We start from the raw sequence: 24,480 nt of genomic DNA, 5'->3' as shown, positions 1-24,480 counted from the left end.
TTTTTTTGTTTTTTTCATTTCTTTTCCAACAGTTGACCTTTATTTAAACTCATTGTCCAGAAATGGATGAGGTCGATTAGTGCACACAGATTCTGCTGTTGTCCACAACTAAAGGGCTTGCAGCTGTGGAAGGAAATCTCTAGTCCTGAGCAGAGAAGGCTGCATGTGGATCTAATGTTGGCCTTCAGAGTTCTCAAAGGCTTCCAGAAAGTTGATCCTCCAGCCATTTCTTTACTCAAACAGTGAATCATGCAATCAAGAACACCACTGGAAATTAAGGGAAAGTGCATTTAAGATTGAAGCCATGAAGCACGTCTTAACACAAAGAGATGTGGCAACTGGAAACAAACCGCTAAGTCATGCAGCCACATGAACCGATGAAACAGCTGCTAGTTGCTAGTAAATGGGACTGGTGATAGGACTGATGGCCTCCTCTCACTTATCAGACTCTCGCCCTCTTTGCTGTTGTCATCTGAGTTCAGGTCATGGCCTATGGACCGTAACAGAATTTAAGTTAATTAAATTACCTGCAAAAATGGCAAATGCTAAGTTATAAATGAAAGATGATGCATAAGCAAAGACGTATTGGATTAATCGAGCAATCGATGGAGTCTTTAGTGTATAAATTGGGAACACAATGAGAAAGTGCTTTACAAGCATGGAACATGAACCATGGGAGTGACGGAATTTCATGGTGAGCTATCAAGAAACAGCTGAGCACAAAATGAACAATGAAAATAGATGACAGTAATATGCAATCAGTTATGGAGTAATGAGATCTCCAGCTCCTAGACATTGCATGCTATCAGCATTGATGTTTACGGTGAATGGCATAGGCTGGCCAGGATTGCTTTTAAAATCTGGGGTTACCTTTTACGGACTCGTCACAATACCACCACTACTATTACTACTTTCTCATAATTTGTTGTCATTTCAGCTGTTCTCCAGGGTGGGCTGCAATTTCAGTTACCTTCTGTGATTACATAATGAGCCTCCCCTTTGTTGACAGGTCAAAAGCCAAGGAGTGTCGGAAGAGCTGAAGTGCTTGAAGTTCCTCAACACCATTGAACGAGACACCACAGGCCAATACAACTCGGATGACTTGAAGGAGCTGTTTGGCAGTGAACCATGCATGAAGCTGGCTGATGGCATCAGGTCCTACGTATCAAAGGTCAGTAGACGGACTAACTATCCACATACTCCATCTGCAGGCCTTTGTTTCTTTAAAATGCCTGCATAATTAGCTGTGCCCCACCTTTGGTTTCCAAAGTGGCCATCAGTGCTCATTTCTTTAGCTAGTAGGTGGTGGTGCTCTCCTTCAGTCAGTCCTCAGGCTTATTAATACAGTATGTCCTGTAAATGAAATCAACGCCAATGAGATTCATTGAGAGCTGATAATGGTTAGGAACCTGGGTAGGGTTGGGGCTGTGTCAGGTATTAGTGAGTCTGAACAAAACAGGGATGGAAAAGGTGGAAAGGGTGCCACTGATGTATTGGCATCTGCAAAGTTAAAATGAATACAATTAGTGAAACTGAGGAAAAACACAAATTTGATGCTTGTGCCAATGAGGAAGCAAGAGAGCCCCCCGATGAGAGCATATTGTAGGCCATCACCGAAATATACACACAAGACAAGACGTGTATGAGTTAGGGGCTCCAGCGAAGAATACGGTAACAAAATGAAGTTTTTACGCTGCACATTTAAAGCTTATATTAGCATTCATTATCTCTGGCCTTCGATTACTGCCCAAATCTGTGCCAAGAGTTACTTATCTTTCAATCTCAGTCTACATATTTGCAGCTCATGCGCCGAATCTCCTTCTGTGTACTTGAAGATTGGGTTACACATGAAGACATCTGACACTGCTTAGTGGATCGTGTTACATATTTACAGAATTTAAGAAACTGTCTAACTTGATTTGTGAGCTTCTTTTTGGTTTTGTTAGCTACAAACACATAAATGAATCTAAATATGAGCACTATATTAATGACGTTTAAGATTAAAATAATACATAAAAAATCTGATGTGTCCAGCACATCACTTTCCCTAAACTGGTGATTTTAGCAGTAAAATATTGTAGGACATGACTTTTATTTTGGGGAGTGATATGGAAGATTATTCTCTTATCCCAATGGTGTTGGAATTGGGGCACTCATGTGGGCATTAAGATGCAAAATTGAAGAAACCAAAACAAGCCATTTGGCTCACAATAGGCTATATTATGCAATTTAAATAAATCATCTCACTAAATCACCTCAGAGCTTGACCCCCATCACAGCATTTCCCTCTACATGGGCATGTTCCTTTGATAGGACTTATAGGGTCTCAACTGAAGGGTTCAGAGAAGCAGATGTCGGGAGAAACCAGGGACATCTTGTGTCTGTTCACTTCCTCCACAGCTCAGAAATCACTGACACCCACCTGACTGAAGACCACATGGAAGGCTCCACCGGTTTGTTGTAGAAGTCTTTGTCGGTAGCATGCTGCCTCACCCACCATTAAATGGAACATCTACATTGGGAGTCCAACACATTGACATTAAAGAAACCGAGAATTGAAGAAGGACAGATAGATGGAGAGAAGGTTGGCAGCATGCACTGATACAGCACATTGCCACACCCACCACACAACAAACCACCTCAGGACCCCAAATTAGGACCCGAGTGCAGCTGTGCAACGGGTGACACCTCAGCACCACACTAACTCAGATGGGATGGAACAGTGGCTGGAGTGCCAATCCTGCCAAAACTCCCCTAATTTGCCCTTGCAAGTTGGAGGAGACCTGCTGGCAGGACATGATGCAGGTTAACGTCATACACGTGACGGAGCAGTTGCAGGTTAAGGGCCTGATGGAGTGGAATCACTTCTGGGGTTTATGGGATTTGAATCAGCAACCTTCCGATTACCGGCACAGATACCTAGCCTCAGAGCCTCCACTCCGCCCAGAGATAGATAGACAGATAGATAATGAAAGGCACTATATCGTTAGATAGACAGGACTTTATTTGTCCCAAGGGGACAATTTGGCTTTTTATAAAAGCAATTTCAATAAATAAATAGATAACTAATTTATATCCACACACAATATGGTCTGAATGCACACCAGAATGATTGAAAATGAAAAAGAAGTAAAAACTTCTGCCATGGCAGTCCCAGTCCCAGTCCCAGTGTGGCATTATACAGACGTATTGCTGTTGGTATAAAGGAGCCCCAGTAGTGTTTCCTCACAAACTTCTACTGAATAATTCATTGGCTGAAAGCCCTCAGTGTTAGTGAGACAGAGAGAGGATGTGCAGCTTTGTTCATAATGGCTCTCAGTTTTGAGTCTTTGGATTACAATGAAATATTTAGATTTATTTTTCTCAGTTACATCTAAAATGAATAAAAGGCCATTTTTTAACCTGCTTAGTGCTGAACAGGGTCTATCCCAGTCAGTGCAGGGAACAAGGCGGGAACAAACCCAGGACAGGATGCCAGTCCATCGCAGGGCGAACACACTTGCACACCCCAAGGCCATAATAGCTTCGCCAGTTCACCTAACCAGCATGATTTTGGACTGTAGGAGGAAACCGGAGCACTGAGAAGAAGCCCACGCAGACACAGGGAGAACATGCAGACTCCACGCAGGGAGGACTCTGGACACAAACCCTGGTCTCCTTACTGCGAGGCAGCAATGCAATGCTACCATCGTGCAAGCCCATAAATCAAAGTGTCAACGGCAAATACCTTGTGTATAAGAATCAATAAGTTAAAAGGTGAACTTGATTAACAATAACGTCAGATGACTGGCAGTACAGTCCACACTGCATCATAAGCACAATTCCAAGATCCAGTTCAGAAACGCGACACAATAGACCTCAGTAATACACCATAAGGAGTCGGTTCATCTGTGAAGTTTCTCTTCATTGCAGTGTCGTTGTTGCGAGTCAAAGTCCGGTCACTGAGGTCAAATGCCCGAGGAGTCCATAGCAGCTGACACTCTTCACCCTTCTCCTGAAGTCTACAATGGGTCCTTCTGTCCCAGATCATTGCATTGAATGAGCACCACAGAGAGTGGATTTCCAAACCAAAGGAAACGTCTCCTATCATTTTATCCTTTCTGATTTCACACTCAGTAATGGTAGGCAGTGAAATCTTCATCAGGCTTTGTTAAAACAAAATGCCGCCTTTCCCCCCCTTTGAGAGGCCAGTAGCCCTTTGTCTCTGTGGGAATCGAAGTGCTGCAAGTTGCCCTCTGTGTGTCCAAATCCGAGGGTAGCCATCAGAAGTGGACACCACACATGCTGTTTGCTCGTCTGGGACAAGACACAAAGTGACCAAAGTTTAGAACAGGGTGTAATGGCGGAGTAGCACATCATTACAGATTACGTGAAGATAGCACAGAGATGGAAGAGAGTCCATTTTAAATGCATTAGTAAACGTGCGTCATCAGCCCAGATTTGTAAGTTGGGGTCAATTGAAATCCACGCAGAGAAATATTCAGGGAGTGCTCTGTTTTCTGTTCTTTGGAACATTTGCCCTTTTTTTCCCTTTTCAATGTAACCTTTATTTCATTAAATGTGATGATGCTCCCCTTCGGGTGACCAGAGGGCTTCATAATAAAAAGACATTTCAAGTTAAGAAGGGTTTTAGATTAAATCATTAATAAAAGGGCACACTGGTGTTCTCAAGGGTAAATTGGGGGACATTTTCATGTCATGACTCCCAGAGAGCGGAGGCAGACAAGGCCAAGAAACACAAACGGGGGGAATGTTCCTCCGAGGCCCAGTTCTTTACGACTGACTCCTTTGTCCGATTGTCATAGGATCAGCACTGAGTGCAAACGAGGAAGGAAGTAAAAAAAAAAAGGAGAGGGATTTAATTTTTATGTGCCCACAGGACTTTGAGCAGGTCATAGCATTCCTTGTGTATTAACATGTCTGGATGTCACAGATGTTTTAGATAAAACACCAGGGTGCTCATTTTGAATTTCCATGTCTGGTTCCTGGCACTTGGTAAAAGTCTTTTGTTATTTTGTTTGCTTCCTCAAATTTCTTATTAAAAACTTTGCGAGAGTGCCAGGACCCGGAGGTGGGCAGATATTACGGCAGCTTCACCGGGAGCAGCACCCGGGATGAACTCGGGGACCAGAAAGGTCAGCACAGTGGCTGACTGCCTGCTATGGGCAGAGGGTCCCCCCGTACACCAGTATGGATGCCCACAGGACAGCATGGGAGTTGTGGTCCTATGGCCCTGCCCTGTCGGGTTCTGTGGGGGCTGCCAGGTAGAGCACTTGGATTGTGATGATAGAAGAACTGCGGTGGTCCTACCTGAACCGGAACTGCTTCTCCTGGATCTGGAGATACAAAAGAACCCTCCACTCAAGTTGGAGTCGGGTAGGGAGGAAGGACAAAGCTTGTCTGGTAGGAGTGGAGGTGGAGAAGAAGGAAGAGAGTTGTGCTGTTTTTTGAACAAAAGAAGGAACTGCTTAAAATTAAAAGCACTTTTGCTGAACTGGGGCAATTGTTGTGGTACAATTGTGTCTGGGGGCTCAGTGGTGCCCCCTACAGGCCTCACTGACACCCAATAACTAAGCTTCATTTATGTGCTTTTTTTTTTTTCTTCAGGTGACTGAAAATATTATCAGAAAGCAAGCACTTCAAGGTAAGACAGCTTTAAGATGGCTCTCGATATCAGGTATGGATGTGCAACAAACGGCCGGCTTACCTCAGTTATGGATGAGTGCCTGAACCTGAGAGAACGGAGATACCTCTGAGTGTTGGTGGTGTCATAATGAAGGGGCTGAGATTTAAGAGAGGTGAATAAAACCGGAGTGTCAAAGGCCAGCCGTTCAATCCTGTCCTCCAAAATAACATCAAGTCGAGTTTTCAATGTCCCAAAAGTCCTACTGTATACCACACTTATTCCATGTGTTTATGGATAGGACTTTATTTGACCCCAGTGGAAAATTTGGCTTTTTAGAGAAGCTCTTTAAATAAGAAATACATCAATAAATATATACTGTATATACATACACACTGTGGTCTAAACACACAACAGAACGACAAAAAGGTTGAAAATTTAAAAGGAAAGAAAACTTGGTGGTCACAGTCACGGTGAGGTATCATGCAGGTATATTGCTGTTGGTGTGAAGGAGCCTCAGAAGCGTTTCCTCACACGTCTGCTCAGAGTCGCCCCTTCCTACCTGCTGATCTCACACTGAGCGTGCGGCCCGTGATCACAGGACTGACCCCTGTTGGGGGTTTGCAGACCTCTGACATTCAGCCAATCGGATTGCACGTTTTTCTCAAGTGGTTTACTTGACTTGAGTCAGATGACTCTTCTCATAACCCTAATTTTAACCATAGTGTACCTCCTCAACAGAGCATTGCTTTGGGGGTCTGCAGCTTGACTCTGTTGGGGTCTTTGCTGTTTCATGAATCGTCAAATTAACGCCGTTGGCAGCCACCTGTTGTAATTATTATCATATCTATCTATCTAATAGTGTCTCATATCTAATAGTGTCTCTCATATTTATCTATCTAATAGCGTCTCTCATATCTATCTATCTATCTATCTATCTAATAGCGTCTCTCATATCTATCTGTCTATCTATCTGTCTGTCTATCTATCTATCTATCTCTCTGTCTATCTACAGTTAAGACAGTATCTATGGTACATGTAGATAAAGTTTGTTGAGCAATCTGGCGGTAGCGTTTAGGATATAAAATGACAATAAGCCAGTGTTTTGTGTTCTTCATCACAGAAGTGCGATTGATTGTTAAGAATGAGAAACACCAATGGCGTGCAGCCCATGCTCAGCTGCCCCCCCCCCAGACTGACCTCGCATGCACACAGATGCTGGCTGCTTGCTGAATGGGCCAATGCAGTTGCCAGCCTGAGGCTGATGTTTCAGCTAATGAGGTGATCAGTCAGGTTTGGTTTGCTCTGCTCTCACATGTATCTTCCTCCTCGTTCTTGTAAAGACTGTCTTTATTGACTACTATAACAGCAAGGACTGCGTCTGTTGTTTTTCTTTGCTTAGAGTTTACCATCTGCTCATCCATTTGAGTTTCTTTCCTCAGATCTCTCTAAAGTTATGCTCGTTTTATTTGGATATCTGTGTCAATGGCTGGCTGCACTCTAACAAAGGATGTGCTTCTTCTCCTGACATGCTCAGCTGTGAGCTGCATGGCCCTGTTCAGAGTTAACTAGAAACAACACTCATTAAGACAAAGCTGATTCTCTGATGAGACATGGCGGGCTGCTGGATGTGCCAAGCACTTCAGCTCCTCATTTCCGTTGCCAGCCTCTGCTCTGCTCCGTGGCCCATTTCATTCCGAGTGACTCACAGCCTGTAGTTAATTGTTTGAGCAGGCGTCGTTCGTCCTCAAGGAGACTAGCGTCATGTCACTCTTCTCATGCAGTGACTCAGGAGCCGTAACCACTGTGTCAGTGCACCACCTTATTTTATGTGCAGTTTCTAAGTAATTAGATCTGAAGGGTCAAACTACTGTACAATTGTAATGAAAGTACAAAATATTTATTGATTAGGCAGTAGATGCCACTTCAGAATGAGACATAGGAAACAGTAACACTGAGGAAGGAAGAGGAGATGCCAGTGCAGGCATGAAGTGGAATACCAGTTTACACTGGGGGTTTGGTTAATGACGGAAATCGCCGAACTGCAGCAGCTTTTCTAAAGTGTCTAGTGCAACTCGGCCACAATGCATTATTTAACGTTCACGTGAGCCAAAGCACGCGTGACATGACGTGGCACAGCTGCCTCGGTGACACACACACAGATGGCCCATTGATTAAGTGACGTGAAATGTCAGCTGCAGCTGTGCACATCCTGGGGTCTCCCGGCATGCCTTCTCATATTTAGAGTTCAGCGTAGCTCACTGGGGTTTTTCTTTTTGGCTTGCTATTCTGCGAGGAATTTTAATCTTTCAGATTATGGAATGGTCAGAGGTATAATCAGCATCATAAAAAACATAAGGAATTTGACAAATGAGACGAGGCCGTTCAGTCCATCAAGCCCGTTCGTTTAGCGCATAGCTAAGCTGTCCCAACATCCCATCCAGATTCTTCTTAAAAGTGTTGTCAAGGTTTCAGTTTCAACTCCATGTCTCATAGTTTGTTCCAGTAGTCCCACAGCTGTTTACGTAAAGAAGTGCTTCCTGGCTTCAGTCCTAAATGCACTTCCCCTTAATTTCCACGTCACGTGTGTTAAATTTCATTGGCTTCTTGGGCATTCTTGAAGCACTTCCATCTTGTGATATTCTTTTATTGTCGTAATCTCCTAATTTTAATGGAGTGATGCAGAGAGCTGGTGGTACTGAGCATGAGGCATGAGCCAACAGTGGTCTGACGTCTGGTCCATGGCAGGACACACTGGACACCTCTGTCTGTCCAACTTTGGGATGTCGGAGGTACTCAGACCACCTGACCTACGGTACAGAAGGACTGTACAAGCGCCACAGGGGCAGAGAATTGACTGCAATTTGAACCCGGACTCCAACAGTTGTGAGGCCCACCACTTCTTCACCCATCAGTCATCAGATGCTATGACCAGACAAGGGCCGATGCGCAGTCTTAGTATCACCTATAAGCAGTCACATGAGGTTTCTGTATGTCACTTACCTCATGTGGATTATAGAGATGGATTGAAATGAATTTGAAACTTGAGTTTGGGTGACATCAACTTAAGACATCTTACATTGACAAGAAAATGAAAGCAAAAAAGGTCAAATTAAAAATAACAGGGCAAAACAGAGTAGGTTCTGCACCGTGGCTTTTTCTGGTGGTCCTACTTCAGCTGGCACATCAGGTTGGTGTGATCCTGACAAACAGAAGTAACCTGTTATGTGAACCCCAAGACTGAGGATGGAATAAATGAACCAGGAAGTTATTAGGCTCCATAATCATTTTGTAGATGAAAGAATAAAAGAGCGGTCAACATGAACGAATGAACATGAAAGGATGGCCAGAACTCCAGCTAGGGTCAACACAACAGTGAGACTTTCTAAGGAACTAGCAACAAAGTACAAAACAAAAGATTACATTCAAGGTCAGGAGTGAGTCAAGCTCAATGCATATTTTACAAGAATTCAAAATGCCTCTTTAACAAGAAGCCAGATCTGCTAATTACAGTGCATCCGGAAAGTATTCACAGTGCATCACTTTTTCCACATTTTGTTATATTACAGCCTTATTCCAAAATGGATTAAATTCATTTTTTTCCTCAAAATTCTACACACAACACCCCATAATGACAACATGAAAAAAGTTTACTTGAGGTTTTTGCAAATTTATTAAAAAATAAAAAACTGAGAAATCACATGTACATAAGTATTCACAGCCTTTGCTCAATACTTTGTCGATGCACCCTTGGCAGCAATTACAGCCTCAAGTCTTTTTGAATATGATGCCACAAGCTTGGCACACCTATCCTTGGCCAGTTTCGCCCATTCCTCTTTGCAGCACCTCTCAAGCTCCATCAGGTTGGATGAGAAGCGTCGGTGCACAGCCATTTTAAGATCTCTCCAGAGATGTTCAAATCAGATTCAAGTCTGGGCTCTGGCTGGGCCACTCAAGGACATTCACAGAGTTGTCCTGAAGCCACTCCTTTGATATCTTGGCTGTGTGCTTAGGGTCGTTGTCCTGCTGAAAGATGAACCGTCACCCCAGTCTGAGGTCCAGAGCACTCTGGAGCAGGTTTTCATCTAGGATGTCTCTGTACATTGCTGCAGTCATCTTTCCCTTTATCCTGACTAGTCTCCCAGTTCCTGCCGCTGAAAAACATCCCCACAGCGTGATGCTGCCACCACCATGCTTCACTGTAGGGATGGTATTGGCCTGGTGATGAGCGGTGCCTGGTTTCCTCCAAACGTGACGCCTGGCATTCACACCAAAGAGTTCAATCTTTGTCTCATCAGAACAGAGAATTTTGTTTCTCATGGTCTGAGAGTCCTTCAGGTGCCTTTTGGCAAACTCCAGGCGGGCTGCCATGTGGCCTTTTACTAAGGAGTGGCTTCCGTCTGGCCACTTGACCATACAGGCCTGATTGGTGGATTGCTGCAGTGATGGTTGTCCTTCTGGAAGGTTCTCCTCTCTCCACAGAGGACCTCTGGAGCTCTGACAGAGTGACCATCGGGTTCTTGGTCACTTCCCTGACTAAGGCCCTTCTCCCCTGATCGCTCAGTTTAGATGGCCGGCCAGCTCTAGGAAGAGTCCTGATGGTTTAGAACTTCTTCCACTTACGGATAATGGAAGCCACTGTGCTCATTGGAATTTTCAAAGCAGCAGAAAGTTTTCTGTAACCTTCCCCAGATTTGTGCCTCAAGACAATCCTGTCTCAGAGGTCTACAGACAATTCCTTTGACTTCATGCTTGGTTTGTGCTCTGACATGAACTGTCAACTGTGGGACCTTATATAGACAGGTGTGTGCCTTTCCAAATCATGTCCAATCAACTGAATTTACCACAGGTGGACTCCAATTAAGCTGCAGAAACATCTCAAGGATGATCAGGGGAAACAGGATGCACCTGAGCTCAATTTTGAGCTTCATGGCAAAGGCTGTGAATACTTATGTACATGTGCTTTCTCAATTTTTTCATGTTGTCATTATGGGGTGTTGTGTGTAGAATTCTGAGGAAAAAATGAATTTCATCCATTTTGGAATAAGGCTGTAACATAACAAAATGTGGAAAAAGTGATGCACTGTGAATATTTTCCGGATGCACTGTAAACATGTGTTCAGCGGGTTTGCCTCTTTCCACATTTTTTTCGTTCACAAGGTTGCCTGGAGTCCATCAAATTAATAAGTGATTTTAACAACACTCCCTGTTTAATCACCATGGGCCAGTTAGTTCACAGCCACGCCAGCCATTATCACCAGCTAGAAGAGATTTAGCTACACTCACCGCACCCTTTTACTGTCTTTTATAACAGCACAGCCCTTATTAAATTCAAATTCTGAAAAGGTGACTTTCCTCCCACAAAAATAAGGCTACAGTCTGTACGCAGACCCCACACCAGTGACTCACACGCAGCGCAGCAGCAAAATGGAGTTGGAATTGTAACCAGAATAACAAGCTGTGAGCCGTAAGAGGGAGGTCGAGAAACAAATAAATAAGGCAGAATAAGCGTATCAAAAGTCGAGGTCAAGTAGTGGTGCAGAAATTGTGTGTTACTGATATTCAGTACAGTGGAACCTCGGGTCATAATTCGTTCCAAAACTCTGGTCGCAACCCAATTTGGTCGTGACCTGAAGTAATTTCCCCCATAGGATTGTATGTTAATACAATGAATCCGTTCCGGACCGTACAAGCTGTATGTAAATATATATATTTTTTAAGATTTTTAAGTACAAATATAGTTAATTATACCATTGAATGCACAGCGTAATAGTAAACTAAATGTAAAAACATTGAGTAACACTAAGAAAACCTCGAACAGAGAAAACTAACACTGCAGTCTCTTTAAAAACAAGCCCAGTGCATTTTTAACTGCCTTCTTTCTCTCGCTCTCTCTCTCTCGCTCTCTCACTCACTCTCTCTCTCTCTCTCTCTCACTCTCTCCTGCTCTCTCACTCTCTCGCTGCACAGCGAATGCATAGCGAATGCACAGGGAGAGACTGAACACGTGCAGAAATCATTGGTGCGTACAAACCGGAAGGGAAACTGGCTGGTTCGTCACCCTAGTGTGTGGTCATGAACAGATGCAAAAGTTTGGTGAACTTTTTGGTCGTACCCCATTTGTTTGTGGTCCGAGACGTTCGTGACCCGAGGTTCCACTGTATTGTTTATTATTTATTCAGGATTGTTCATTATATTGTTACATTGTTATTATATTTATTTCTATATTATAGATTATTATTTATTATAATATTCTCCAAATAGTTAAGGAGTGGTGTAGTTTTTGGACCATTTTGGCTGCCATTCTAAGTTCCCACACTCTCCACCATTTTACTAATCAGTTGTTGGGTCCACTTCCTGCATTTTAGAGGTGTGGCCTCCGAGGTCATGACCTGTGCCACGGGTTTAAAGGTCAGCTGCCGGTGCTCTTCCTGATCATATCTGCAGATTCAGATCCTTGCCTAACCTGCCACTAAATTCCTTCTCACGATTGCTTTTCCGGTTTTGACATTTTTTGCTCTGAATTTTGGCCTCACTTTTACCGCATGCACTTGTATTCACCTCTCGGCTTTGACCTTTTTGTAGTTCATTAACTTGAACATTTCAAAATAATACAGAGGAGTACAAGCTCTAAGGCTTTGGGCGACTTGGACATCCAGAATGTGCACAACACTGATCTTCGTACCTTCAATCCACTGATGTCACCCACCACACACTTTCAATGGCCTAGCAAACCTCAACAAAGAAGCCTCAAAATGGAGGTGTCTATAAGAAAAACAGCATGTCAAGGGACATCTTTAAAAATGTATTAAGCACAAAGACATATTTAACCATGAGATTTCTTGACCTCTAAAGCCTCTAAAATGAAGTCACAAAAAACAAAACCCTTGATGCTGAGAGACACTTGCAGACCCCGATATGTGGGCCCACTCTGACTTCAGCTAACAACGGGTTCAAGTCTGTGCTCAGAAACACAATGCACTGCCTCTCACTTGTGTGTGTTTTGTCTCATATTTTTACCCGACTAAGTTAGGTCATTTCACATTAAGTCTGGCTCTCTTGTGTTTTCTATGAATGTCTACTTTATACTCTGATCTTCAAGGATTTCTTATTTTTGCTCTTTTAAACTGCGTCTATATTTGATCCTAAATGGCCATTGTGGCTGAAGGTTTTTGTTCCGACCCGACTGCTTAACTAGAAACCATTCCCTGCCCATAACTGATCTTATTTAATTGTATGGCTTGTTTGTGTTTTTGTTCTGCCATGTCAGGTCACTCACATTTCGTAGATTTTCTTCCTTTCTAAGAGTATTATCCAAATGACTTGTTCCTTGAAGTGAATGAGTAATTCTCAGTCCTGCACTTTTTCCTCTTCAATTTTCTTCTAAATATTTTATTTATTTCCTTGGCGTTAACCCCGAGTGTGACTTGGGTTTGGAATTCTAAGTAAATACAGTGAAGCCCGAGTCGGACTTGGGGTGACATGCAGTGATGCGCTTTATAGTGAATAACTCTTGGGACAGCATTCATCTGCTATCTAGTGGCCGAAATAGCATCAAGCTGCAAAAAATGTGAATATTTCTATACAGTAAAACCGTGGATTGCGAGTAACTTGGTCTGCGAGTGTTTTGCGAGACGAGCTAAAATTTTTAATAAATTTTGACTTGATAAACAAGCGCGGTATTGCAATACAAGTAGCCCGTATACACTTTGCCTGCCGAGCGTCACGTGATCACAACTGAGCTGATGGTTCTTCTCTCTCCGCGGGATCATGGGTAATCGTCTCTCATGCTCAGTCTCAGTCGGCTTGCCTTACTCATATGATCAACATCCGTACGAGCGTATACTGTTTACTATAGCATTGTGACCACGTGTGTGTGTGTAAAGCAGTTTCTTATTTTGTGTGCGAGCGATGAATCTGTTTAATGACAACGCAATGTCACATTTCGGCGTAATCCTCAAAAGGAGGCAAGAGCAACTGTCTTTGGATCGGCTCCTTGTTAAAAGTCGCCAAAAAAGAAAAAGATTCCAGTGAGCCAACAGTTAGCAGGGATTCTGTTAGCTAGAGTGAAATCGTCCAACACAATAACCCTCCTCCCCTCCTCTCTCGTCTAACTCACACCAGCCACGATTGTTTCCAATGGTAAAATGCCGGTTAATTTGTTTTATGTATTTTTACTTTATCTTTTGTATTAATCATTTTTATATGAATATTTTTGGGTTGTAGAACGAATCATCTGAGGTTCCATTATTTCTTATGGGGCAATTCACTTTGATATACGAGTGCTTTGGATTACAAGCACGTTTCCAGAACGAATTATGCTCGCAAACAAAGGCACCACTGTACTGTCGGACACTTTATGGTAGGTTATCAATACTCATGAGTGGGGCAGAGCCTCCAATAAAAAAACACAATGGCAAACAAAAAGGCGTAAAGCCAGTTGGAAAACCAACAACCGATAGTGAGGACAGTGTGAACTGAAAGTGAAATGATGCTGTGTGCAACTGAACCGTCGCGAAAAGCCTGGTGAATTTGGTCACCTGAAGTTTCACGGTGGTGCAAAAGTAGCTGTGTGACAAAAAGGCAAAATGATTGTGATCAAGTGCAATGACGAGCAAGTCGTCGATCCCAAACACAGTTTACAATGGACTTGTGCTGTTTATCAAGCCTAATGCATGATTAAGAAAGTACTTTTCATTATTTTATTAATTACGTGTCAGTTGTGTAGAGTAGGTGGTTAATTGAGATCATTAATTACTCTGGTAGGGCTTGAGGTCACTGTGCTGTTGTAATCAGGGGGTCCCGTTAGCACTCCAGTGATGGATAAACCCTGAAATTCAGTTAGACTTTACAAGCCGAGAACTTGGTGTTTGCATTTCAGAGCCAAGTTACGCTAAATCTTTGTGAATTTCCACAGTCTCTAAAATGAACTTGAGGTCTAACTGGACACTTCTTCTGTCCAATTTGATAAAAGAGTTTTAAATGAAGTTGCACGTTGAGCTGCTATGTCCTCCATCAGTGCTCCTTGTCACAGCAAGACGAGTACAGTAAGACTGTAAAGGCCATGCCACATTAGATGACTTTTCAGCGATTTTCAGTCATGGCCTTTCTGTCCATAATCTTAGCGAGTCAGAGGCCGTCAGTGTTCCACTCTCATGAAGACAGCTATGCAATGTGACAATTCAGTTTAAGTAGTCCACGACTCGCTCCGAGACTTCATCTTTAGTCTTAGTGGTGGGCTGTGAGTGCATGAGACCCGACATGGAATGAGCACTCATCTGGATGTACAATGCATAAAATGCAGCAGTGACGAATAAAGAACACGCACTTGCTTCAGGCCTCACAAACAGAACAAAGAGAAGCTCATTTGTCTGACATGTTGTATCTTTTATATTACGTGACAGAATGGTAAAAGTAAAAAAAAATGGTCAAGATGGGGCTGAACTTGCTGCACTCATCAACCTTCCTACCGAGTCGGCTCCGTCAGGCAGCACACTATCGGCAAGAATGACGCATGAAATCATGAAACGTGACATCAGTTTTAAAGATCTGAGTGTTATGATCATCTGCTTTATTCATTTTTTGTGAGCCACCCTTTGCCTTTCATTAAAACGTCCGCTTGTAGAATGAAGCTTAATTATAGATTGCTTTTCACAATCTTAAACATTTTCCCGGTTCTCCTGTGTCACCGATCTGTTGAGAATATTCTATTGACGTCTGTTATGCGATTGATGGACAAGACCAACCAGATGTGAGCAGCACATGACGTCACCGTCTCAGAGGTATAAAGATCAGGGTTATAAACTTCGCACTTGTCCAAGACGGCAGATACGACTTGAAAACACTCAGTAGTATGCTCTTCTGTACTTGTTTTTTAGTTAGCAATTTCCAGCATCTGTTTTCTTGAGTTTTCTTTTTGTTTTAGTTGTTCGAGGTTAGACATCATTAACTTTTTAGCGTTGAACATGGCCTGGCTTTTTCACTCCATTTTGTCTCCTGATCTTGCATTCAAAAATATATCTGCCAGTTCCCTTGGGTGGCAAAAGATTGAGAGGGTCATGTCAAGTGTCCATCTGCTTTATAATTAGAATCGACAGGAAGTCTTCAGGTGGCGGCTTTTAAATGAGCACCAGGACCTCGAAGACTGTTCAGAAGTGGACAGGAAGCCATAGCTGATACGTCAAGACCACCGGTCACGGTGCTGAGCAGTTGTAGCTTCTGGTTTGTGTCACCTCTCTGACAGCCCCATCGGTGCACAGCCTTACTTACATCCTTCTTGAAGGACTTTGTGCTGAGGGTCTCTGAGGGAAGCACAAAACCCTGATTTTGAACGGAGTGCCTGCTTGCATGCCTTTGTAAAGCTCTTGCCCAAGGGTCCTCAATTTTGGATTTTCTTGCAGAGGCGAGGAACATACCAAGGACTTTCAACACATCAGGGGTTCAGTTCACAAGCGAAGCAACGCAAAGACCATCTGCTCATCTGGCTTTGAGGGACGCGGCCCACGCCAATCACGGTAAGAAAACTTCAGAGCCGTCTGAAAGTGTTTAAAATAGTGTCCACCATTCCTTTTACAGGTAACTGTGGCCTTGGTGAGCAGGCATGGGGTCCTCCAAACTCAAGTGCCACTCCTTAGTCCACTTTTATGGCTTTCTTTCATTTTGAGCCAAAGCATGCTTGATTTTACTGCACTGACAATTTATATTTTCTTATTTTTCTGTGAATATTCAGTGGGATGTAAAAAAAAAAACAAACAAAGGGGAAGCACTCACTAGAAAAAATAAAGCTCTTTATAAAACATGAATGAGTGGAGATGCAAGGCTGCTCTACCAGCCCATTCTACAAAATCACAGCAGTCGTCATCTGCCAGGAAAGGAGGGCCGCGTGGGAACTGCAAGTCTACAGACAGTTAGGGAGGAGCGTTTAAAGGGAATGAGGAGAAACAAAACAATGAGGGTTAAGGTCAAGACTACAAAGAGGAGACACTCACTTCTACAGTCAGGGTGTATGCGGCAAAATGACTGCAGAGCAGAAAGTCTCTTCTTCTATATGGTGCCCTCTACGAGGAAAACCTGCGTGGTAAACTATTACAAGGCAAGATGGTAGCTCCCTTGAGCCGTAGCTGCTTTTTATTTATACAGTGCCTTTTACAGTGAACACTAGTGATGAGTGAAATCACAAAAATATTCCAGAACTTCCAAAAAGTCCGCAAAATATCTTGAAGTCAACGGGGAAGGAGGACTATAATGGTGTGAAAGTATTCCAACTGTTGTAAAAGCGAGCCCAGCCACAGACAGACGCGACATCAATGTCCACAGCACATGGTTTATTTCACACAGACTCGCATACCATTGCTCAGTCCTTCGTCTCTCTTCGGCCGCCTCCACTCCTCCCTCGCAAGCTCCGTCTTCCTCCTGCCGACTCCGGCTCCTCGAAGGGAGTGAGGTGGCTCCTTTTATCATGTCCCAGATGTGCTTGATAATGGTCTTCCGGCAGCACTTCCCGGTGTGGGCTCAGGAACCCTCCAGGCAGCCCCTTGGTTGGGCCACGAACCCCCACGGGATTGAGCATGCAAGTTGCGTATCCATGGCACTTGATGGGAATCGGGGGGCTGCCCTCTTATGTCCAGGGAAGATATTGCCCCCTTCCCGGTCCATCCCTGATCCAGGCATCCCCGTGGGGTAAGGAAGGTCCCTGGCCACCTGCCACACTGTCCATAAGGCCTAAGGAAGCGTCTGCCAGCTATGCTGGTCCGATTATTGTGTCGAAAATGTTGCTTGAGCTGTGAGGCAGCAGTGCTAAGCATCACACCACCATGACTCGAATAACTAGAGATGTTGACGGAACAATAATAACAAATAAAATACAACAAATGGCCACAAAGCAACAATAAGTAAAAGTATACACTCAAGTATATCCAAGTGCAGCTGTGCAACAGGTGACACCTCAGCACCACACTGGAACAGTGTGATGTCTTTTTTACGGTAGCTGGAGTGCCAATCCTGCCACCAACTCCCTAGTTTTCCCTGCATGTTGGAGGACCTGATTGCAGGACTAGATGCAGATTAACGTCATACCAGGACAGAACAGAGAATGGTCCAAAAAGGGGAAAATACCCAAAGAACGGCAGTTCTCTGGGCAAAAATACGTTGTTGAAATCCGAGTTTAGACTAGAATGGCCAGACTGGTTTGAGCTGATAGAAAGGCAACAGTAACTCAAATAACCACTCGTTACAAATGAGTTATGCAGAAGAGCATCTCTGAACGCACAACATGTTGAGCCTTGAAGCAGATGGGCTACAGCAACAGGAAACCACACCGGGTGACACTCCTGTTGGCTAAGAACAGTCAACTGAGGCTACAGTTCACAGGGGCTCACCAAAATTAGTTGCCTGGTCTGATGAGTCTCAATTTCTGCTGCAATATTCGGAGAGTAGGGTCAGAATTTGGCATCAACAACAGGAAAGCATGGATCCATACTGCTTGTATCATGGTTGAATGGTTCAGGCTGGTAGTGGTATTCTTTTGGCACACTTTAGTACCAACTGAGCATTGTTTAAATACCACAGCCTACTTGAGTATTGTTGCTGACGGTGTCCATCCCTTTACGAGTACAGTTTACAAGTCTTCTGATGACTACTGCCAGCAGGATAACACGCCGTGTTGCAAAGCTCAGATTAGCTCAAAATGGTTTCTTAAACATGTCAATGAGTTTACTGTACTCAAATGGCATCCACAGTCACCACATCTCAATCCAGTAGAGCACTTTTGGGAAGTGGTGGAACAGGAGATTGGCATCATGGATGTGCAAGTGACAAATGTGCAACAACTGTGTGATGCTGCCATGTCAATATGGACAAACAACCTGAGGAATGCTTCCAGTACCTTGTTGAATCTATGCCATGAAGAATTATGGATGTTCTGATGATAAAAGAGGGTCCAACCCAGTACTAGTCTATACTAATAAAAGGCAAAGCCCTCACTGACTGATGGACTCATCACTAATTCTCCAACTTCCCGTGTAGGTAGAAGGCTGAAATTTGGCAGGCCCATTCCTTACAGCAACTTACAAAAGTTAGGCAGGTTTCATTTCGAAATTCTACGTATAACGGTCATAACTGGAACCTACTTACGTACATATATACGGCCATAGCCTGCAGCTTGGTTGCCGTGTGAGGCGGAGTTGCGTCCCTCATCGTCACGCCTCTCACGTAGTTGGCTGCCTGCCTATATTGCGTCCCCCATACCCACGCCTCCCACGTAATTGAGTGCCTGCCCATATAAGGCCGTCTGTCAGCAGCAATCCAATAGAGACGCTGCCGCTAAATATTCGCAGGCAGATCCACAACTTAATACCGGGAATGCCTGTTAAACATCTTAGATTCACGAGTACCGATTTGGGTAGTGAACACTTCGATGAATGAAACCTGTTATCTTTACAACGGTTGACAAACACGGAATGTAACTTGAACACAACACATCCTCCAAATACGAACCTGATTGAAAGAAATAATGATAATCAAATCCTTGAGTACAGCAACACTCATAACAATGACAAAACAATTACATTGACAATCATGTTACATTATTATTAAAATGTTTCCTTTTCTTTTTCATTACTTCTTTAACACACTACTTCTCGCTCGTAGGCGGTATTTTGCTAGTATATATATATATATATATATATATATATATATATATATATACACAGTATATATATATATATACACACACACACAGTGTATTATTGTGATCAGTGCGCTCCAGTCTTGGGGCACACATTGGCCATACCACATAGCAGTGGCATCGGACTGACTCTTTCCATTATTTGAAATGTTGGCTCCAGGCCACGATTAGAATGTCTTTTCTTTGTTTCTGCTCCATTTGTGCACATACTTTGCACATTTTTCTTCCATCAAGAAGATAGACTTGCCTTGTAGTAATAGGTCTTTCATTAATATTATTATTTCACACGGTCCCCTGTGTTTTCTAACGAGTTGAGAGGACTAGAGGGCTCCTTTGAGGTTAGTTTTGACTCATAGCTGCGGCACATGGCTAATTATGCAAGCAAGCATAATTAGTGCTGCCGATGTTTTTGTAAATGATTAGACGAGAGCTATGGCTTGAACAGGCCTTGCCACCTTAGACACTTTATGTCACTGGTTCCCTTTTGTCATCTGCAGGTGGACCCCATCCATCCCAGACGCAGAGTGGTGACCTACAGCAGTCCTGCCGGCACACCATTCACACCTGGAGCGCCCACAGTTTTGGGTCTCACATGCACAACATGACCCTGAAGGACGGGCGGCTTAAGGTGCCCCGGGACGGCCGCTACTACCTTTACTCGCAAATCTACTTCCGTTACCCTTTGGAGACCATCCACGATCATCCGGAGCTGGCCATCAGTCACCAGCTGGTCCAGTGTCTGTACAAGAAGACATCTTATTTGGAGCCAATCCTCCTCCTCAAGGGTGTGGCCACAAAGTGCTGGGCGGACGATGCGGAGTACGCCCTTCATTCCATCTACCAAGGTGGCCTGTTTGAGCTCAGGGAAGGAGATGAGGTCTTTGTGTCGGTGTCGTCCATGCCTATTGTGTATCCTGATGAAACGTCAAGCTACTTTGGAGCATTCAGGCTGGATTTGTGACTGTGAAGACCACCGCTTTGAGTCATCTCATGACTGTGTGCCAGGAGGCTGATTAATCGTCTTGCCTCAGATGGCTGATTCGCCTCGTCTGGTGTAGTCATCTTTTTTCAATGTAGCATTCTAACAATATGAAGGAAAGATAGCAATAACCACTACATTACTCTTTTCAAACCAACTTTGATTAAGGGGTATTTCCTTGGTCCAGATGCCCCGTCCGCCTCCTTTGTTTATTGTAGAACAAAGACTTGCTGTAGAAATCTGAGCCATGCATTTGCTTTATCACTCACATTTATGGTGTTAAGGATACAAAACAAGAAAGCAAATCTCTTTTTAGTTTCTTGGTGATGGAGCTCCGCTGTTTTGTTTGACTGCATCTCAAATTCCATAGTGGACAATGGGCACCACCCACAGGGGAAAAAAAAAACACCCAGCATGGCATCAATAGGAATGCAAAAGTAAACGTTTGTGTGATCTTCAATGGGGAAACTGAACATGCCTACTCAGATATCACCGTACCGTCGTGAATTGAGGTCACGGGGTGCTGAAGGATTGCTCAGTGACATAATAAGGGGCCGCTGCTCAATGCCAGTTTGATTTGTTGGTGCAATGGTAGCCTTCACTCGTGTCTCCAATGTGGTAAAAAAACAAAATGTGCACTCTGTGCCACGCATCGCCCCTTTTCTTGGCACCATCACTGTATTTCGACATCTGACCCACAGGCAGATGTGGTGACTTGGTGAGGGTCTCACACCGAGCCCTGGGTAAACACCTTGGCCACAAGAGGGCAGCACTGCCTGAAAGAGCAAGCTGTTGAGACCCACTGTCCGTTCTTTGCCTAGTTGGACTGCCAGTGGTGTCTTCAAGGCCACAGTCCACCCTGAATGGGAAGCTCACAGCATAACCACCCGACGCCTTGACACTTGTGGCACAGCCAGGCCCACTTTGGAGGGGCGGTGTTTTCTGAGCTTTGCACGTCAGCCTCAGGGCCTACGGCTCTTCTGATGATAAAAATAGAAAATGTTTGACGACACACCACAGTTTAGATGCACGCCTGGCCCCAAGCTTTGTGTTTTTGTTGGTGGATTAAAACTGGAAAGTGCATGGAGCTGAAACATGAGACGTGAGGAGAAGAGGAGACTTTTATGAAACTGTGTGGCAGAGGGATAATCCTTCAACCTGTATGCAGCAAACACAAATGAAATTACTTAAAAGGAGCCGCCGGGTATGGAAATGGCAGTCAGATTGGCTTACGGTGGGTGTGAAATTAGAGAAGCAGTAGGAGTCTCTGTTAGCGTTTCAGTGACCAACACAGGGCCTACCAGCCAAGAGAAAAGGACCAACCCCAGCGATAGTCAGGGCAAGGCGGGCACCACCCATCTGTCAGTCCATCACTAGGCAGAGTTAGCAGGGCCACACTGCACGTCTGTGGGGTTACAAGGATGGTGGACCCTGCAGGACAGCAGCAATCGCCACTCGGCCACCATGTCACCTCGACAGGAACATTGATGGCAGAAACGCAGCGCTAAGGTCTGCCCGGCCCTAGGCTGTGAACACAAATACGTATAACGTGGCATCTGCTCCAGAATCGCCGTTTTATTGTCATTTCATACTTGAGCTCATTCCACGGCTGAGGATCATCCTGTCTGTCAATTGCAATCTAACATTAGATTTGTTAAAAATAAAATGTAGAAACAGAAGGACATTTTTATTATAGCTATTACTGTCCTGTCTCCGGTTACGCCTGTGGCCCTGACCCACTCGGTGACCCGGGGCAGACTGAGGGTACGAAATTTGAAATCACGGCTACACGCGCGCAGGCCTGTTTAGTCCAATTCAGAGTCGTGGGGCTTCTTAAATAAAATGAAACAACACGCCGAGGAGCACGACGGCAGTAATGAGGCCCCTCGCTGTCCAGGTTCAGCATCTTGTCCACTCAGATACTTTATGATATTTTATTTTATTGCCGGCTCTTTCTCGCTCTGCCCTTGAATTTCTCCCCAATTTCCGGTTGGTTGCAAGGTAAATCTACAAATTTTATTCTACGATGGCAGGCCCCCCAATCTATCCTCCCAGCTGCCTTTTCTGGATTTGGGGTCCTGCTGTGGCCATCGCCCACCTCTGTAGTCAAAGGCCTGCCATGTGTGTCTCTGGGTGGGCTGCGTGCCCAGGAACAGACTTTTTAGAAAGAGAGTTGCAAACTGCAACAGAGTTGTGAATTAATTCACAGTGAAAGTACTGTACATGAAAGTAGAAATGCTGTACAAACGTCAACTTTCTTTAATAAAACTTTGTTTAATAAAATGTGCAAATATGTCTTTTTTTTAATGTGGTGTCCAATAATCATTCATGGAGATGGAGACTCTCATGGAGAGTTGCTGATCCCACTTTTAGGACTTTAGAGAACTGGAATTGGAGTTCATCATGGGACCAGACCCTGGAAGGGACGCCGTGTGACATACCCACTGTCCCAAATTAGCGACGGCCATTCACTAAACTGACTCCGAGTCGTTTGATTCATGTTTAAGATAGCATGCTGGTGCATACAGTCCGATCACATCACAAATATAAAACGTAATAATTTAATATATATATATATATACATACTAGCCACTTTGCGTCTCTGCCGCTCACGTTGTGTAGAGTCGCTCCTCCGAAACCCCCTCTTAAACGGTGATACAATCGGGAACAATTAGTTTTTTTTACCTCCTCTTTGCTCGATCAGCGGCTGGCTTGCTGCGGTCACCGTGCTGTGTAATCTGCATCTCGTGCGGAGCTTCGAACATTTAAAAGCCTGTACAGCAGCGGGTCTACTCTTTGTCTTTTATTTCCGGCCCTGGGCCTGGTTAAAACTCTTGGCACAAAGTCTCATCTTGTGGGACGTGAGTTCTTGATATTTTTTAGTTTAGAATTTAAAAACTGAAGAAGAATCTGAAAATCTAACAACATCACATTAAAGTTTGATACATTTTTAAAAGAATGATACCAAACAAATATATGTAGATCTTAAAATAAGCCCAATTTATAGCATGACAAAAAATGACATTGTTGCACAAAATCGCTGCACTTTTAGGCTTTGGATTTTATAAATATAGAGCAGATATAGAGAGATATATAAAGACTTACAAGGCCTAACGTGTTGGTACCTTCCAGCTCATTGAAAACGTGCTGTATGCCTCCGTCAAAGTGATTATATGAAAATCAGTCGTCCCACGTATACCTGCCTGACTTTGACATGGCATTGAGTAAACCAAAGCAAGTGTGAAGAGAGATCAAGCATTGCTTATTCTATAGATATTTTAAAATGGCCTAGACACATTTGTTGGTATGCCTGGAAAAGATCACAAATAACTGGATTTGAGTGATTTTTTCAAACTATCCATATTCTTTAATTAGCATCACTCATGTCTCAAATCGTACAATCAGTCATTCAGCCTGTTTAAATGGAGAAAAGCAGTCAGTCTGCTGTTTGCCGTCATTGTGTGTCCCACACTGAACGTGGACCAGAGAAAGTGAAGGAGAGAGTTGTCTGAGGAGATCAGAAAGAAAATCATAGACAAACATGTTAAAGGCAAAGGAAGCATCTCCAAGCAGCTTGATGTACCTGTGACAACTGCTTCAATATTATTAAGACGTTTAAGGTCCATGGGACTGTCTCCAACCATCCCAGACATGGCCAAAAAAGGAAAATCAACCCTAGAATGGGCAGAAGGATAATGAGAATAGTAGAAAAAAAGTCAAGGACAACTTCCAAAGAGATAACCCGAACTGCCAAGATGAAGATCCATCAGTGGCAGATCACACCATTCGTCACTTTTTGAGTGGCAGTGGGTTCAAAGGAAGAGGACCCAGGAGGATTTCACTATTGAAAGATAAACTTAACAAAAGCCAGACTGGAATAAAATGCACATTGACAGGTCACAATGCGTCTTGGAGAATGTGCTTTGGACAGGGGAGACAAAACTGGAGCTTTGGTGGCATATCACATCAGCTCTATGTCCACAGATGACAAAAGTAAGCTTTCAAAGAAATTAACACCATACTTTACTGTGAAACATGGAGGAGGCTTGGCTATGTTTGGGGCTGCTTTGCTGCGTCTGGCATGGGGTGCCTTGAGTCTGTGCAGCGAACAATGAAATCTCAAGACTGTCAAGACATTCTGGAGCATAATGTACTGCCCGGTGTCAGAAAGCTCTGTCTCAGTTGCAGGTCATG

At 43.9% G+C, this 24,480-nt stretch overlaps 1 protein-coding gene across 1 annotated transcript in view; it reads left to right on the top strand.

Moving 5' to 3' along the window:
- Window positions 1-22,570, top strand: part of tnfsf10l (TNF superfamily member 10, like) — a 50,628-nt gene extending 28,058 nt beyond the window's left edge. The window contains exons 2-5 of the mRNA XM_039766384.1: window positions 1,010-1,171; window positions 5,608-5,644; window positions 16,024-16,137; window positions 19,805-22,570. Coding sequence (XP_039622318.1) covers window positions 1,010-1,171; window positions 5,608-5,644; window positions 16,024-16,137; window positions 19,805-20,268 — 777 coding nt within the window. The 3' untranslated portion in view covers window positions 20,269-22,570. The remainder of the gene's footprint in view (window positions 1-1,009; window positions 1,172-5,607; window positions 5,645-16,023; window positions 16,138-19,804) is intronic.
- The last annotated feature ends 1,910 nt before the right edge of the window (window positions 22,571-24,480 follow it).

Source organism: Polypterus senegalus, chromosome 10 (assembly GCF_016835505.1).
Source record: "Polypterus senegalus isolate Bchr_013 chromosome 10, ASM1683550v1, whole genome shotgun sequence".
NCBI classification, from domain to species: Eukaryota; Metazoa; Chordata; class Cladistia; order Polypteriformes; family Polypteridae; genus Polypterus; species Polypterus senegalus.
This window is presented reverse-complemented; position numbering and strand designations above follow the sequence as displayed.